This window comes from Acomys minous, assembly GCF_964271855.1.
Source record: "Acomys minous genome assembly, chromosome: 12".
In the NCBI taxonomy this organism is placed as follows: Eukaryota; Metazoa; Chordata; class Mammalia; order Rodentia; family Muridae; genus Acomys; species Acomys minous.
The window spans coordinates 105,094,800-105,112,069 of record NC_140493.1 but is presented as its reverse complement, the minus strand read 5'-3'; the positions used below and the strand labels follow the sequence as shown (position 1 = coordinate 105,112,069).

Genomic DNA, 17,270 nt, shown 5'->3' with positions numbered 1-17,270 from the left:
ATGATCATGTGTCTCCCTTGAACAGTTATGTGTCACCTGTGTGCCTACCTCGCTCCCATTCTCCCTTCGTTGTAATCTAAGCTTTGGCTTCTGTACAAAGCGTTCTCTCAGACAGGCCCCTAGCATCGGACACAGGTAAACAACGTAACTCCACGGTGTCCTGCAGAGGCGGAAGGTCGGAGGCTCTCACAGGGAGCACCACCCAAACCCAGAAAATGTAGCAAGAATCCGTGGGAAACCTGAGCCTAGAGCCCCATCAGTGTTCCTTCAGATTCTGTGTCTTTACTTCTCTGTTTTGGTTCTGGGGTGGCTTCTGGGTAAAAGGAGGTGCACCCATCTCTGAACTCCAGGAAGCAGAAATTCAAATGCACCAAGTATCTCTCTGTGTTAAGACCTTTTCAGGCATTGCTAGGTTGTCCTGTGACATTATGATCCCTCAGAGTGGACGCCATTATCTTCATGTTGTATACTAGACACAGACATGTGAAAGTCCAGTGATTGATGTGGCAGAACTTGGCCAGCCTGACGTGGAGCCAGCATGCTCCCTGCTGCACTATAGCACACTAAAGGCATGCTTGCCTCCCTGATACCAAAGGAGGGCTTCAGGCCTTGGCAAGCCCCCTTTTTTCATAGGTACATGATTCCAGACAAGATTTTTGTTTTGTTTTGTTTTTGTTTTTGTTTTTGTTTTTGTTTTTGAGACAGGGTTTCTCTGTGTAGCCCTGGCTGTCCTAGACTCACTTTGTAGACCAGGCTGGCCTCGAACTCACAGCGATCCACCTGCCTCTGCCTCCTGAATACTGAGATCAAAGGCGTGCGCCACCATGCCCAGCCTTAGCTAGCTTTCTTATACAGCACAGGACCATCTTCCCAGGGAATGGTGCTGCCCACAGTGGACTAGGCCCTCCAAATCAATTAATAATCAAGACAGTAGTTCCCTACAGACATTGCCCACAGGCTAGTCTGACCAAAACAATTTCTCTCTAAGATGGCTCTAGGCTGTGTTAAATAGTCAAAGCTAACTAAGACTTAATATGCCTTCTTGTATTTTCAGGAATCTGGCCATTGGGATTGGGATCCAGAATTTCCCAGAGGGCCTGGCTGTTAGCCTCCCTCTGCGTGGAGCAGGCTTCTCCACCTGGAGAGCTTTCTGGTGAGTGTTCCAGCCCACTGGGTCAGAAGAGAGTTATGGGGGCTGTGAGCTCCCTTTTGCATGGTCAAGGTCATGTTGGAAGCCAATCCAGGGTTTCTGGAAGAAGACCACAAATATGGATGAATGCTGTACCCAAGAAACAAGATCATCTCTTGACCTTTGACCTTTGTTGGTAGCAACCCATGGCCATTTGCACTGGGCACTTCTCCCTTAATACGTCTCCTCTAAAGGTCACAATATCCTCAGCTGAGCCTCATCTTCCACCACCTGGCCCAGGAAGTCATTGCATGAGTTTTTCTCCTACGTCCTCCACTTGGGACATGGGCCTCACACATTTCTTTACTAAAACAATCTCTGGTCTACAACATAAGGTCACAGTGCTCAGTGCAGACTGCTAGTAGGGACAATTTAAAAATGCCTTCCATTGTATAAGGCCCTGTGACTTGCAAGTTTGTGCATGTACTTCCGTGATCCCGTTTCCACCCTCCACGGATCCCTTACTCCATTGTTAGAGTCCACAAATAGAGGATTTAGGAGAGAAGAGAAGTAGGGTGGCCTTAGAGATTTTCATAACCTACCAAAGGCACAGCTGTCATTTCAACTCGCTGAGGCACCAAGAAGGAAGGAGACTGGAGATGCAGAGATTTGTGGGCAGAACCAAGATGGGGGAGCTGAAGCTTCTCTCTCTCCCTCCCTCCACCCCCCACCCCACTCCAGTCTGGGCTTTATGTCAAAGCTACATTTTCCGGAGAAATCAAGGCCACAGGCAGGGGCCAGATAGGCTGGGGCTGTCTGTCCTGCCGGTCTGTTCATGGAAACCCAAAGAACCAGATTGCGTCATGTGCTCTAAAAGATGCTACAGCAAAAGTAGGGTCTCTCCCCATGCCCACTTCTGCCTCTACCCAGAGAGGGTCCCAGATCTCCCAGTCCATACAGCTTGCCCTCCCTTCTGGAGAGGCTGCCTCTAGGAGCTGTCCCTCGTGCCCATGAGACAGATAGAAAGACTGATCCTCAGACGCTGTGCATCTTACCAAGTGCTCACTTCAAGAAGTGGGGCCCACTCTTTGCCTGCTGCTGTTGCACCTGCAGCAGGCGGCTTCGGCTTTTAGGGCCCTGGCTTATTTCTTGCCCTCACCATTCTCAATGCGCGTTCATCTGCGTTGCTCTTTTGATCAGAGCCCACTTGGTCTGAAGCAGTGGATACCTCCTCTCGCTAGCTCAAATAAAGGAAATCTCCTTAAAAGGAGGAATCTCATCCTAAGCCAAGGTGGTGGTTCCAGGGGTGGGGACTAGAGAAATACTGTCAATACACACACGGCCAGGTAGGCCCACCTCTGCCACATAAAAGTACACTTACAGCCTAAAGCCCCAAACACACCTACCACAACCGTCCTCGGGATACACCAAGATACTCTTCAGTGTCCTGTCACTCAACATAGGCACCAGACATGAGCAGAGAGCTAGCATGTCCTACAGCCATACCATGGCTGCTGTCCACCCTTAGGAAGACACATTCTGCAAAGGCTGGGGCAATGGCTCAGTGCAGAGGGACTTCGTGTAGAAAACCAGGGGTGGCCAGGTGTGCCTGTAACCCAGTGTTGTGGAAATGGGAGGTTCAGACACAAGGTGGTCCCTGGGGCTTGTTGGCTCCTTGCCTAGCTTCAGTGAGAAAGCCTGTCTTAAGAGAATAAGATGGAGTGATAGAGCAGGCACCTACATCCTCCTCAGGCCTACACACACACACACACACACACACACACACACACACACACACATACATGCACACATACACACACACACACACACATACATGCACACACACACATACACACACACACATACATGCACACACACACATACACACACACACATACATGCACACACACACACATGCACACACACATACACACATACACACACACATATGCACACACACATACACACACACATACACACACATACATACACACACACACATGCACACACACATCAATGCACACACACACACCTCATACCACACACAAACACACACATACCATATATAATACACATACATAGCACATGCCACACCACACACACACTCCAAACTTTATTTCAAAGGAGAAATACACATGCTACAGCAGGGATACACCTTGAAAACATTATGCTGGATGAAATAAGACCCTCCCCCCGACCCCCGCCCTGAAAAAAAAATCCATATATGATTCTGTATTTAGGAACTATCCAGAGGTAGCAGACATACACAGAGAAAAAAATACAGGGAGATTCATTGTGACAGGGACTGGGAGGAGGGAGAAACAGTACACGGCTGCTCCTGGCCACGGGTGTCTTTCTAGGTGATAAAGGCCTTGGAACTGATGATGAAGCTCACTTAACCTTGTAAACATTCTAAAAACCGCTGGCTGGGCGGTAAATGTTACATGGATGCAAACTACGTCCCAATCAAATTGTCATTGTCAAGGACAACGTAGGGAACTTAGAGAGCCAAAGAAAATACCGTAACTGCCTCACGGAGAGCTGGGCAAACAAGAAGCCCAACGCGCACATCTCTTTTCTGGGGTTGGGTCAGCAGTCTGGGCAAGAGGCAGGTCTGCTTGGCTGTCCCCTCATTGTTCGATGTCTCTGTCCCCTCCTTAGGTATGGACAGCTGAGTGGCATGGTGGAGCCCTTGGCCGGGGTCTTCGGAGCCTTTGCAGTGGTGCTGGCTGAGCCTGTCCTGCCTTATGCACTGGCCTTTGCTGCTGGCGCCATGGTCTACGTAGTCATGGATGACATCATCCCGGAAGCCCAGATCAGGTGGAGAGCTTGTCCAGACTTCCCACCCCTGCCCCAGCCTAGTCTGAGACTAGCCCCTCCCCCACAGTCATCTTCTCTCCCTTTCTCTTTCCTTTGTTTATCTCCAAGATCCCTCTGCCCCTGCCCTACAGTTGTTCCTGTCCCTCCTCTGCTTGCTAAAGCTGAAATAAAGAAGAGGCTGGGAGCTTCACACAGTGGCATAAAGCAGGGGCCCTAAGCCCTGGCCCCTTGATGAAATCAACAGCCATCTTTAGACTCTGAGTCTCCTCCCCCATCTCTCTCTACCTCTCTTTCTCTCCCCTTCCCTCCCTCCCTCCTTCCCTCCCTCTCTCTTTCTTTCTCTGCTGGAACAAGAAAAGTGGTGGGCTTAAAGATGCAAGAGATAACCATAAATGTGTATTTCATTATTTTGCCTTGATCCAGGTGTCAAGAGAGATGATGGGCAGGGGAGAGGCCTTGAATGGTTTCATTCAGGTTTTATTTATTTATTTATTTATTCATTCTTTTTTTCATTCATGTTTTTATAGCAGAATACTTGTGAAGTTCGTTTATTATGTCAGGTCAATGTCTTTAAGAAATAATAGCCAGAGCTAGGGAGATAGCTCTGTCAGCATTGTGCTTGTCACACAAACATGAAAGCCTGGGTTCAGTCTTCAGAACCCACATAAGAAGCCAGGCATGGTGGAGTTTGCTTGTAATCCCAGCACTGGGGAAGGAGAGACAGGTGGTTTCTTGGGGCTCCCTGGCTTTCCAGATTAGCCTAGTCTGTGAGTCCTAGGCCAGTAAGAGACCCTGTCACAAAAAAGGTACATAGTGCCTGAGGAGGAATGGCACCCAAGGCTGACCTCTGACCTCCGCACACACATGTGTAACTGTACCCATTCATACATGCACCTATACACACATGAAGAAAACGTAAGAACGAGTCACTGCTTTTTAGAAGGTGTGTGTGTGTGTGTGTGTGTGTGTGTGTGTGTGTGTGTGTGTGTGTGTCCGTGCCCATGAAGGCTAGAAGACAGACTAGAATTGTAACCATAGGCAATTGTGAGCTGACTGATGTGGGTGCTGGGAACTGAATTCTGGTCCTCTGCAAGAGCAGCAAGTGCTCCTAACTGCTGAGCCATCTCCCCTGCCCTCCTGATCACTGCTTTTTGTTTAGTCAAGCATGGAACAGAAGGGCCCTGGGCACATGATTGCCCTGTGCTGCAGCCCCAACTGAGAATCACAGAAAATAATGAAGTCACTGCTTGGAATTAGGAGTGGGCGTTCACTTGGCACATGACACCCACCTGTCAGTGTTGCCGCCATTAGTAGGAATATACTTTCTGTTGTCCTTGGGGTCATCAGCTGATACAAGGTCATAGGAAGCATCAATTACAATCTTCTTTTCTCTCCTAGTGGCAACGGGAAGCTGGCATCCTGGGCCTCCATCCTAGGCTTCGTGGTGATGATGTCCCTGGATGTAGGGCTCGGCTAGCTCTGACAACCGTGGGACCCCACGAAGGAAAGCACCAGGCTTCTGCAGGACCACGAACCTCTCTCCTCACTTTCAAATCCCGTTCCTCTCTTCCCCACCATCTCTTTACCCAGATCACCTTTTTACTTTGCATTTTGCTTCGGAGGGAGACGCTGGTTTTCACTGTAATCTCAAGGTATCAACTAGCACTGTAGATTTGTGTTTTGGCCACTGACTGGAAAGGATCTCTCTTCAGTGGGATTGTCAAGGCTAACCCCTACTGTCCCACCTCCGGTCTCCCTCACTAGACTCAACTTCATCTCCCTGGGGTCACCTCCAGAACTCATACCCTGAACATACTGGCCTAGGGTTTAAGAGACGATGGCCAGGGCCTCTTGTACTCCTTTACTATGGACCCTCTGTCCACCTAGAATGCCAGGACGGAAGCGTAACAAACACAGAAGCCTGCTCTCCAAGGCTGAGCCGGCTCAAACAGGGGCTGCTTGCTCCAGGGAGGCATGCAAGGGAGGGAAGTCAGCTGGCCTCGCTTTTGTCCTAAGGCAAAGATTGGCATTACTGAAGTTCTCTAATGTGGGGAGTAGAGCGACTGTGATCATACCGCGCTCTGTGAAAAGCCGTGTGAGTCTGGTTTGGGGTTTCTGCTCTTTGTAGACAAGGGCAGAGCACTAAGCCAGGCTCCTGGCTCGCCTAGCTATTAATCTTGTGTTTACAGCCTTTGTTTTTCTGAGAGACTTGTGGATACCAGCAAATTGCGAATACTCAACCCCCTTGTTTACTAACAGAGTTACTCAAGTTAACTCTAGTGGATGAGTGACATTTGGAGTCTGTCAAGGCTCCTTCTCTGCTGGCCGATTGGAAACTTACAGCCCCACCCAGAGCCCCTGCGCTCCAGCAGGCTTTGCTGGAATCTGGCCAGAGGGTTTCAAGTGGGGCAGGAAAGGGGGTAGGAAGAGATATTTTTACATTTCCTTTCTTAGAAAAACTTAAAATTCTGAGACAATCCTGAAGAGTGACTGGAGCTTGCTAAGCTACTCCATCGTACCTGCAGATCTCCCGTCAGCTCTCCCAACACACCTGAGGCCTGAGCCCTTCAAGGTCACAGGAGTGTGTGGGACTCAGAGCAGGCTGTCCCTGGGAGCCAGGCACTCAGGTACTGGGTTTTCAGTGTCTGCTCTCTGTGTTTCCGTGTTCCATCCCACCAAGGGTGAATGTTGTAGTCTGTGAATGCTCAAGATCCCAGAGGCCAACCTCAGCGGGGGGTGTATGTCTTTTCTGAAGCACTGCTGGTCAAAATCAAAGGCGTATTCAGAGATTTGATTGGTTGAGGTTAGCTGGTTTGGTGATTGGCACGTGTGAATATTTTATTCTTTTGTCTTTGTGTTTATTTCTGTTCTGTTACTGCAAATCGTCCTTTCTCCTGAATAAGACCTCGTGACTGTGATTAATATCAATAAAGGGAATTCTGTTGATCATGAACTGTGTTATATTCAGCCCTCAATATCGCTGCTTTCCCGAGCTGGTGAGGTGTCTCTTCCACCCAGCACCAGCAGGAGTGAAGAGGCCTCGAAGCAGAATGACCGCTTGGCTCTGAGGCTGGGGAAAAAAAAAATCGTCCGGCTCCAGCTTACTTAACAAAGATTAATGGGTAGATGGTAAGGAACTTGAAGGATCTAGTGGAGAATCGAGAATCGGACCTGGAAACGGAGTGGATTTAAGACAGTTAGAGATCTGGGCTCCATCAGACGCCGTGGCCCCTGGTGCTGCGGACTTAACTCTAGGCATCTCTATGGAAACGCCTGCTCCCTGATGCCTCCAGTGGCATCAAGAGAACTAGGCTGATTGGGCCCAATCCTTCATGTTCTGGTTCCTCCATCAAGGTCAGGGCCAGAAGAGATAGGTCACGCGGCAGAGGTTATCATCTGACTTTCACATGCATGCACATATAGATCCATGTCACACACACACACACACACACACACACACACACACGCACGCATGCACGCACGCACGGGCACACACACATGTTCCTATACCTGCACTTAAAACATACACACACATAATGTGCCGAACAAACATTTATGCAGAACTTTGATCCTGTGCCCATGAGCTGGTGGGTCTTCACCCTGACCAGGAATCCCAGGACTGTAGATTTTCTATATTTGATGATGGATTCCAGTGGTAGAGAGCCGTTGGGAGAGGCAAGATGGATTCTGGGTATCTCAGAAGGTTGGTTTTTGGGGTGTGTGTGTGTTTGTTTGTTTGTTTTTAGACAGGGTTTCTCTGTGTAGTCTTGGCTGTCCTGGACTCACTTTTTAGTCCAGGCTGGTCTTGAACTCACAGCAATCCACCTACCTCTGCCTCCCAGAATGCTGGGATTACAGGCGTGCACCACCACCCTGGCTCACACTATTTTACTGTAACTCTGTTTTCACATTTTGCAAAGGTCGTTGGCTTAGGAATTGTTGTCATTCCTCATATGATCAATCAACCTTCTTCACTCATCTGATTCACAAAGGAGCCAGCCCAGTGCTGTGGCAGTCCCTATTCTAAAGGTTCTGTGTTAGAATCCATTTCAATATATCCATTTTTCTCCCAAACTTTATATAAATAAAGCATTTTTAAATCCTAAAATTGTGTTGTTTCCTAATTCTCATTCTTCTTGCTTTGTGTTTGTCAGTCTGTCGCTCTGGACCCGAGTTTAGAACCCCAGCACCCACATCAAAACAAGACAAAGCAGTGTTGTAGTGGGCATCGGGGATGGCCCCAGTGCTGGTGGTGGTGGGGGAACTCTGGAGATAGGCAAATCTCCAAAGCTCATTCGCCAGCCAGTTTAACAAATCAGTGAGCTCCAGGTTCAGGGAGAGACCCTGGCTCAAAACATAAAGGCAAAAAGAATGCCTGACATTAACCTCTGGCTTCCACATGCACACTCACATGCAAGCACATCTGTACATGTATGCACACAACTATACTCTCACATATACACATGCATATACAGAGACAGAGAGACAGACAGAGAAGCTGAGAGAGAAGGGAGAGGGGGGGGAGGGAGAGAGAGAGAGAAGAGAGAGGGGGGGGGACAATCATAGAAATCCCCCAGTCTCATACTGCTCCCTGAAGAGTGCTGGCAGGGCTTATGGACTGCTGGCAAAGCATCACACCTTTGCCTGTTTGGTGATAGGTGCCACCTGTTCCCTCCAGGTGGTGCCCCCCCCCATGGAACCTCATCTGTATGTCATGTATGGGGTAAGGTTGACAATCACTCTGGCTCTTCCTCAGGATCCTCACAGAGGGTCGTCTCACCCTGCCATGCTGAGGGCAGGAGGAGGAGGAGGGCAAAGGACCATGAGAAGATTATATGACACTGTTGATCCAGGTAGGAGGACACTGTGACTCTCGTCACCTCCTTTCATCCCCTGAGCTGTTTACTATTGATCAGCTTTACCCAGGCGGAAGGTGAGCTGCAGGAAGTGATAGCGGCAGAGGCGGTGCCAGCAGGTGCAGGGTGGCTTTTCACGGAAGCAGCCGAATGCAGGACTTGACCTCCTTACACACTCATGAAGCCATGTAAAGGTTAGGTGTGGATTGTCAAGATGACTGAATTAAAAAAAAAAAAAAACCCTGAAGCAGGGGTCGAATGACCCTTTCACAGGGGTCACCTCAGAGCACCGGAAAGCACAGGCATTTACATTATGATTCATAATAGTAGCAATGAAAATGCTTTAATGGTTGTGGATCAGCACAACACGAGGAGCTGTGTTAAAGGGCTGCAGGATTAGGAAGGTTGAGAACCGCTGCCCTAGCGCGTTAGTGAGGCATCTCTTTGGGCACGTCTGTGACAGGATCCAAGATCTAATAAAAGCAGGTAGAAGAGCAAAAGCAGCCGAGAGCCAGCATGCCTTTTTAATGCCTCCCAGAGGATCAAATGTGAGGAGTCCCAGCCACACACAGTCCCACCATCATGAACTTTTCATGTCTTCTCTATCAAGGCCTCCTTGATAGATGCTACTGTCTCAAACAAAGGGACAAAATAAATCCTTCCTCCTCCACATCTCTTCTTGTCCGGTATTTGGTCACAGGAGAGAAGGGTAAAGATTACAAGCTGCTGCCTGCAGACCGCCTCACTCCCGGTGTGTGTTGGAAGGGCATGAGAGCCAGAAGCCAACGGGCCCCAGCAGGAGAGTGGTTTTTCCCTTTCCTTTTACCCAGAGGTCTGAATGTCATCCATGCAGCAAAGACACAAAAGCTTAGAGTGTATTGCACACTTACATGAATTTTACCTATGTATCCCTGGGACATACTTTGTCTGGAGGGTAGGTGGCAGTCCATCCGAAGTCACAGGCATTCCGCTTCCTGAGATCTGGAATCTTCTCCCTCTGCCTTAGGTCCCAGGTGAGCCCAGTCAGGCTGTGGGTGTGGTCAGACTCCACCCTGCCCACCCCAGGCCAGGTGATGCACACTGCCTGCACTGCACAAGCTCCTGGAGCCCTTCTGTGAACATCCTTGGCATGGCCGTGATGGGGCACAAGGGCTATGTGTAAAAGGCCATGTGCAAGAAGAGCTACATGCATGTCCTTGGACCCTTCTCCTCTGACCCGTCCACCTGATGAAAGATACAGTGGGCCAACCCTGGCTGTCACCTGCTTGGCTGATGGAGACAGACCAGATGCCCTGAAGTGAGCTCTGGCTTCCCAGGATCCCTAGAGGCTCACTGTGCTGTCACGTCTAGCTTCCTGCTTGTCTTTTCCAAGGCTGAGTCTGGGGCCAGGACGGGGCTAAGGGGCAAAGGTAGAGAGAGTATACAAAGTAGAGAATGCTATTTGAGAAAAAAAAATACAGAAATGCCAACAAAATCAAACTGAGGGCTTTGGAAGGGGTTCCCAAATGCACACTTGTGAGGCTCAAGAGTTATTAGCTTTGGGGTGACCTGACCTCTAGCATAGGACAGGGAGGCCAGGGCTTTTCTGATATCTTCGTATACATATCAGGCCGGCAGCTATGAGAAGGCCTGTGTTCCCACGTGGAAAGAGTACCACTCAACATGCTCCTCTCCCTCCCCTTCCCCTATAGGAGGAGAAAGACTTAAATCCACCTCCTTCACTTCCTTCCTGTTCACCTGGGCAGCCAGAAGTGGCGATAGGAAACAGCAGCCTTGAACCATCTCAGGATTCAGTTCAGCCCCTGACCTTCGGGTTTCTTCCTGGTGACAGTGCCTGGTTTCTGCTGATGGCTTGAAGGTAAAAGTAGATCCTGTGTGGCCCCAGTCAGCCTCTGGAGTTACCACCCAGACTTCCAGACCCCTAAATAATCCAGGGGGCGGGCTAGGGTACCATTTTCTGCTCCAGGATAGGACCGATGTGTGTGAATGAACCAAAGGGGGCAACTGACCGATGCCAGCCCCTAAGGAATGCAGGGAACTCCGGACATGTATTTTAGCATCTTTGCATCCCATGGTCCCCCTGAAGATCCAAACATGAGACTGGAAATCGAGAGGATCTTTGAAGATGAAGCCACCACTCCTTGGTGCACAATGGGCCCTGGTCTGAAGTTCCTCCCTGGCCTTTCACCACCTAGCAAGGATGGATTATAGACACAGCTTGTTTGGAGTTGGTGAGGGTAGAGCCTGAGGCTTTCAGACCAAACCATTTCCCTTTGCTAGTGACCCAAGAGGTAGAAAAGTAGACGTGCAGGTGTTGCGGTATAAGTATCATCCAGAGACCCCTGTGTTTAAAGGCTTGGCTGCCAGCCTGTTGCACCATGGGAAATGGTGAGACCTTTGGGAGTCAGGGCTTGGTGAAGGGAAGTTCGGTCATTGGGGGATGTCCATTTAAAGAAGGCACCCTAGTTAGTTTTAACTGTCGGCTTGGCACAGTGTAGACTCACTGAGAAGGGAGTCTCAATTGCAGGACTAGCCTGTGGGCATGTCTGTGGAGAACTGTCTTGATAATTGATGTAGAAGGACTCAGGCCACTGTGGGTAGTACCATTCCCTAAGCTGATGGTCCTGAACTGTATAAGAAAACTAGGTGAGTATAAGCCGGCTTGTGAGCCAACTAGCAAATGGCTCCCTCCATGGCCCCTGCTGTACTTCTTGGCATTAAAATGAGCTCCTTGGTCAGAGGTGCTGCTGTGTGGGATATCAAATAGAGCTGCCCTTAGCCCCTGCCTTGACTCTCCTCAGTGAACCATGACCCAGAAGTGTAATCCAGATAGATGCTTTTTTTTTTTTTTAACAAATTGCTTTTGGTAATGGTGTTTGTCACAGCAATAAAAAGGAAGCTAGAAGAGAGGTTGTTGGGGTGACACTTTCTACCTCTGTGCCCCATCTCTTGCTCCCCATCATGTTGTTCTTCCTCACCACAGGCTTGGGGCGACCATAGACTGAACCCTGTGAAACATGAGCAAAAAGAAACCTTCTCCTCCTTGTAAGTTGATTGTCCAAGGGATGAAAAGCTGTGCAGACAGAAAGAGCCCCTTAGGCAAGTTTCAGGTTCTTCTTTTGGCTGTGCAAGAAAGGGTATCAGAAATGTACCCCATCTATGACCTTGGACTTTCGGGGAGAAGGCTCAAGGCAGCCTGCCTATCTTCCAGCATATCCTAGAGAACGTCTCATGGAAATATATGATGGACCAATGTAAGATAATACAGATGCGTAAATTTTTCAAAGACTTTCTTCAGTGGGAACCTGTGCCCTTACTGCTTTTTCAGCACAGTTGAGTCCTGAACTGAATATGTGTAATTATCGGAAGTGAAAAGGCTTTGTTTCCTACCATGCCCATAGCATGGGTTGGAAATAAAAATAGAATTCTCTAAAATAATTGATATATGAATTTGTAGATGGCATATATGAACATCAGTCATATTTGGTAACTTGCCAAGAAATATTCCAGGGCTGTGTGACAAAGTACCACAAATTTAGTGTACCAAAGGGCACACAACACTGTCATTAGGCCAGATCAGGAGCCAGGATGCAGTTTAGCTGGGTCCCCCCTTGCTTGGCAGGGCCTTGCAGCCTGCACCCACAGTGTCAGCTGAGCCATGCTCTCGTCTGAAACTTGGCTGGATGGCTCTGCATCTGTGTTCCCTCATACTGCTGTGAAAAGTCCTCTGCTCAGGGTATCAGACCAGCAAGGAGTCTCTCAGGAGTATTATCCACCAAGAGATGCTTATTGACTGTCACAGGATCACAGAATGACATTCTATCCCTGTTGCCATGAGGTTTGACTTCAGAGGCTCAGGGTCATCATCCCTTTTACCCATTAAGGCGACATGACATAACCAAGCGCATGTGGTTAGGACAGAGTCCTCTTCTCTTTGATGTGGACATTTCAAAGTAGTACAGTGAACGATGACAGGGATGAGTGGACGGGACAGGAATGGAATCAAAGCTGTCCCCTGGGAAGGATGTCTCTGCTCCGTGAACCTGGTCTTTTTGCCCTCCTCTCTGGGGGATTTCCATAGTCGAGTGTCTAAAACTGTGGGTCACGGGTGTGATCAGCTCGTGGCTCTTTGCAGATGCTGAGAAGCCAGGGAGTATCTATAGATACATCCCTTCATCTTCTCCCATCTTCTCTGTGAGCGGTGTGATGCTGAGTACAAATGAGCTTCACATTCAAGTTGGTATTTCCACGGAGACACGCTTGGGATGCTCCAAGGAGGTCTTAATTTTGGTCACTACAGTTGTCTTCCTCTAAACAAATCAACTCTAAATAAGATACCTCAGGTGAAAACCAACATCATGTGTTGTTGTTTGTGGCTGGGAAGAGTTAGAAGGATGCAGAGATAGGGGAATAAGTGCAGTGGTGTTTTAGTTTACTTTCTGTGGCTGTGATAAAGCACTGACCAAAACCAACTTGGGACGGAAACAGTTTTGTTTATACGTCCCAACTCTGGCATCACTGAAAAAGGTCAAGGCAGGAACTCAGGACATAGTCCTGGAGGTAGAACCACAAAGGACTACTGCTTACAGCCTTGACCTTCATTCTTTGCTCAGCTTGCTTTTTTTTTTTTATATACAACCCCAAACCACCAGCCCAGGGCTGACTCCACCCACAGTGGGCTGGGCCCCTCCCACACCACTCATTAATCAAGAAAATGACCCCCACAGGACCAATCTGATGGAGGCAGTTCCTCACTGAAGGTTATTTCTTCCCAGGTGACTCAAGCTTGTATCAAGCTGACAAAACTAAACCGGCGCAAAGGATGGAGACCTAAGTATCTCCCCAGGCTTTAAGGAATATGTCTGCTACCTAACCAAAAAAGCTCGCCTAACGGAAAGCAACAAAAACCCTGCAGGCCAAAGTGAGGCCTAAACAGTCTTTCTTGGGAGCCCAGGCTTTTGCTAGTAAGAAAACCTTGGGCAGAACTGGCTTTCAGGTCCTCTACCCCGAAGCCAACAAATCTGTGACCCCCCTCCCCCCGCATCGCCCTCATGATTGGGATCCTGTTCCTTAGCTAGTCGGTTCTGCCTGTTTGGGAGGAAGGGTGATGTAAGTGTGCTTGTTTGTTTAATGCAGAATTCTTGGCAAACCTGTCCAGGTGGCAAGTGCTGGCAAGTCAAATCCTCCTTTTTTTTTTCCAAACCAGAAAACAAAACAAAACAACAACAACAACAACAACAACAAACTCTGATGCCAATTTCCGGTCATCCTCATAGTCCCCACTGGGTGAAGACCTTTCTTTGACCTTGGTGTACCTAGACACTGGGAATAGTAGCAGTCGCTGGATGAATGCTATAGCCCTCCAGGTCAAAAAGGTTTGGATGTTTTCTCCTTCATGGTAGCTATCAATTGGAATATTTTCGCCTTCCCAGCTGTGAAAGGCAAAAGTTTTTAGTTACTTTCACCATTGTTGTGTCCGAATATCCAACAAGAACAACTTAAGGCCATCTCTCAGATGATTCTAGACCTTGACAAGTTAACAGCCACAACAAAGATGGAAACAGGTAGGTGGCCTGCCCACAACTTAAGGCATTAGGCTGGGGCCGTAGGGTCAGGCAGAGCAAGAAGAAGGGACGGATGCAGACCGACATCATCGGAATCCTGTGGAAGTATGTCTGGAGTTGGCACGCTGAGCCCAGCATTGGAAGGAGCCCTACAGAAATATGTCTGGACCAGAATCCAGATAAGCATCATGGGCACCTCTATGGAAACGTACCTGGACCAAGGATGTTGAGACCACCCTTGTGAGTTCTCCTGTAGAAGTGTACCTGCATCATGAACATTCCTGTGAAAAGATACTTGGACCAGGGATGCTGAGACCAGCTTTGTAGGCATTCATGAGGGAGTGTGCCTGGAGTGAGCAGGTAACATGGCTTTGGGAAAAGGCAAAACCCCTCAAGGGTTCATCCTTAGATCTCGCAGCACCCAGTGCATGTCCATGGACGAGATGACAATGTTGATAACATGGCTGATTGGGATCAGCCTTGGCAGGAGCTCCCACAAGAGCTTTGTGGTTTGGAAAGTTGCAGCAACAGCCAGGGCACCAGCTGCCTCTCAAACACACCTTTCCCTGATCAGGGCACCCACCCCGCCTACACCCAGGCTTCTCCCACTGGGAGCTCAGCTTCCATCTTTTACCTACTTTGGCTGGAGTAGGATAATGGTGCCCTGGGGGTATTACCCATGAGCGCCTGGTACCCTGCCTTTTGTGAGAGTTTGGACTTTCTGTGCTACCCACAGCCCATGGATATGACCACTATCCTCTGAGGATCACTCGGCAGAAAGGCTGAAGCCAACCCCATGGTATTTGGAGCCTGCATTGAGGAGGAGGTTAGGTTGCTCATCAAAGGGGAAATTATTAAGCAGGTGGGTGTGAGCGCTAAGCTTGGGGGTGTTAAACTGTTTGCTTTGCATGTTCCCTCTCTGGTCCTTACCTCCACCACCCTGTATATGCTAAGAACAAAACAGCAAGAGTCAAGTGGTGAGCTGGGCCTCAGCTATGCGCCGGTTAAAAGGACAGCTGTTCTTTCCAACAACAACGTTAATATGACATCCTTAGCGTAGATTATGTAGCTACTATTTAGCCAGCCATTAGAGCACTGGCTGCTCTTCCGGGGAACCCAGGTTCTGTTCCCACGTGGCAGCTCATCACCATTTGTAACTCCAGTTCCAAGGAATTCAAAGCCCCCTTCTAGCCTCCACAGCCACAAGGCATGCAGATGTTGCACAGATGTACATGCAGGCAGAACACCCACACATGTAAGAGGGAAGAAATTAAAGCAATAACAGTAGCTGAAGCCATGATCAGTATGTGCCCTGTGTTAGTAGCTACCTAGAAATCAGAGATTTCTCACCTCATCTCTAACTTTGTGACATACGTCTGGCAGGAACCTTCCAGTATTTTAAATAAAATTTAGTACATTCTGCTTTTGGGCCTCATCAAAAATATTGACTGGTTTCTATCCAACACCGGCTGGAACTTACTCATATTTTAAACAATTAATTAAATTGTGTGTGTGCACACATGTGCATACAGTTTCATGTGTGGGGTGTGGGTGCAGGTGTGTGTATGTCCGTGGAGGCCAGATGGGTTTCTTAGGATCAGACTAAAGCTCCTAAGTATGTGAGAAGCATTTTGCTGACAGACCACCTCTCTAACCCCTTTTCTCATCTTCTTATTGCCTGGTCATAAAACATAAAACAAAATCTCTCTTAGCTGCTACAGTTTAAAAAAGCAAAGCCGTGTCTGATCACTTACTGTCTAAGGCTCACATGAGTTCAGAAGCATGTTGCTTTATTTTTCACTCCACGTTGCTCTGTAAAATTTTGATTTTGTTCAACGTTTTATTAGGAAGAATTTCAAGGTTATGCTAAAAACAAACAGACAGACAGACAGACAAAAACAACAAGAGCATCATGAGCCTTCATAGACCCGTCACCCAGGACTACTCATAGACCCGTCACCCATGAGAACTCATGAGCCCATCACCCTGGTGTGATGACTGTCTACTCCAGCCACATCGTTGCTCTGCCTTCCCCATTTCTGCAACGTAAACAAACAAACAAATAAGTTCCAGGGAAATACCTCAGTGGGAAAAGTGCTTGCTGTACCAACACGAAGACCTGAGTTTGGATCCTCAACACATGTGTAGAGGGCCAGCCATGGTGTGTGGTACATGCCAATGAGCTCAGCAATGGAAGGACAGAGAGGACAGGACTCTGGGGCTTCCTGGACAGACAGGTTAGTGGAAAACAAGCGGTGAGCTCCAGACTTGGTGAGAGACCCTGTGCTGATCAGCCTCTGGCCTCCACATACAGAACACCAATGGACACACACACACACACACACACACACACACACACACACACACTAATTAAAAAGATATCCTGTCATGTTATATGTATGTATGTATACTGGCCAATATGAATCTCAAAAGGAGATCTCTAAGACTCTAATGTGTCTACTAAACTTTGTGTGGTGGAAATGTAGCAGTTGTAAGTTTGTTGTGTTTAGGGATGAGATTTTTGGGTAACGGTTTAGTCCTTAAGGCTCCACTCTCGTGAATACATGATGTCTTAATGGGTTATCTCAGGGATGGCTTGATTGAGAACTGAGCTGTCTCTGCCTTGGAGAAAGGGAGGCAGGAAATGCATTGAATAATGTGAGCTCATTTGTCCGTACCATGTGATACCTGCCACCGTGTTAGGATGTAGAACAAAGGTCCTGCACCAGTAACCCTAGGAATCCTGGACCCATACTCTTGAGCTTCCCAGCCTCCAAAACTATATCTTCACAAACCTTCATTCCTTGTAAGTAACTCAGCCCCGGATATTCTGTTATAGCAACAGGAAATAGACCCAGGCATAAATGATCCCTCTTGCCATACCTCTTATGCCATTACCAT

At 48.4% G+C, this 17,270-nt stretch overlaps 1 protein-coding gene across 4 annotated transcripts in view; it reads left to right on the top strand.

Moving 5' to 3' along the window:
- SLC39A11 (solute carrier family 39 member 11) overlaps positions 1-6,902 on the top strand; it is a 393,631-nt gene extending 386,729 nt beyond the window's left edge. For all 4 annotated transcript variants that reach the window (XM_084749393.1, XM_084749394.1, XM_084749395.1 and 1 more), the window contains exons 8-10: positions 1,055-1,153; positions 3,791-3,949; positions 5,348-6,902. In XM_084749393.1, the coding sequence (XP_084605519.1) occupies positions 1,055-1,153; positions 3,791-3,949; positions 5,348-5,426 (337 nt within the window). In that variant the 3' untranslated portion in view covers positions 5,427-6,902. The remainder of the gene's footprint in view (positions 1-1,054; positions 1,154-3,790; positions 3,950-5,347) is intronic.
- The last annotated feature ends 10,368 nt before the right edge of the window (positions 6,903-17,270 follow it).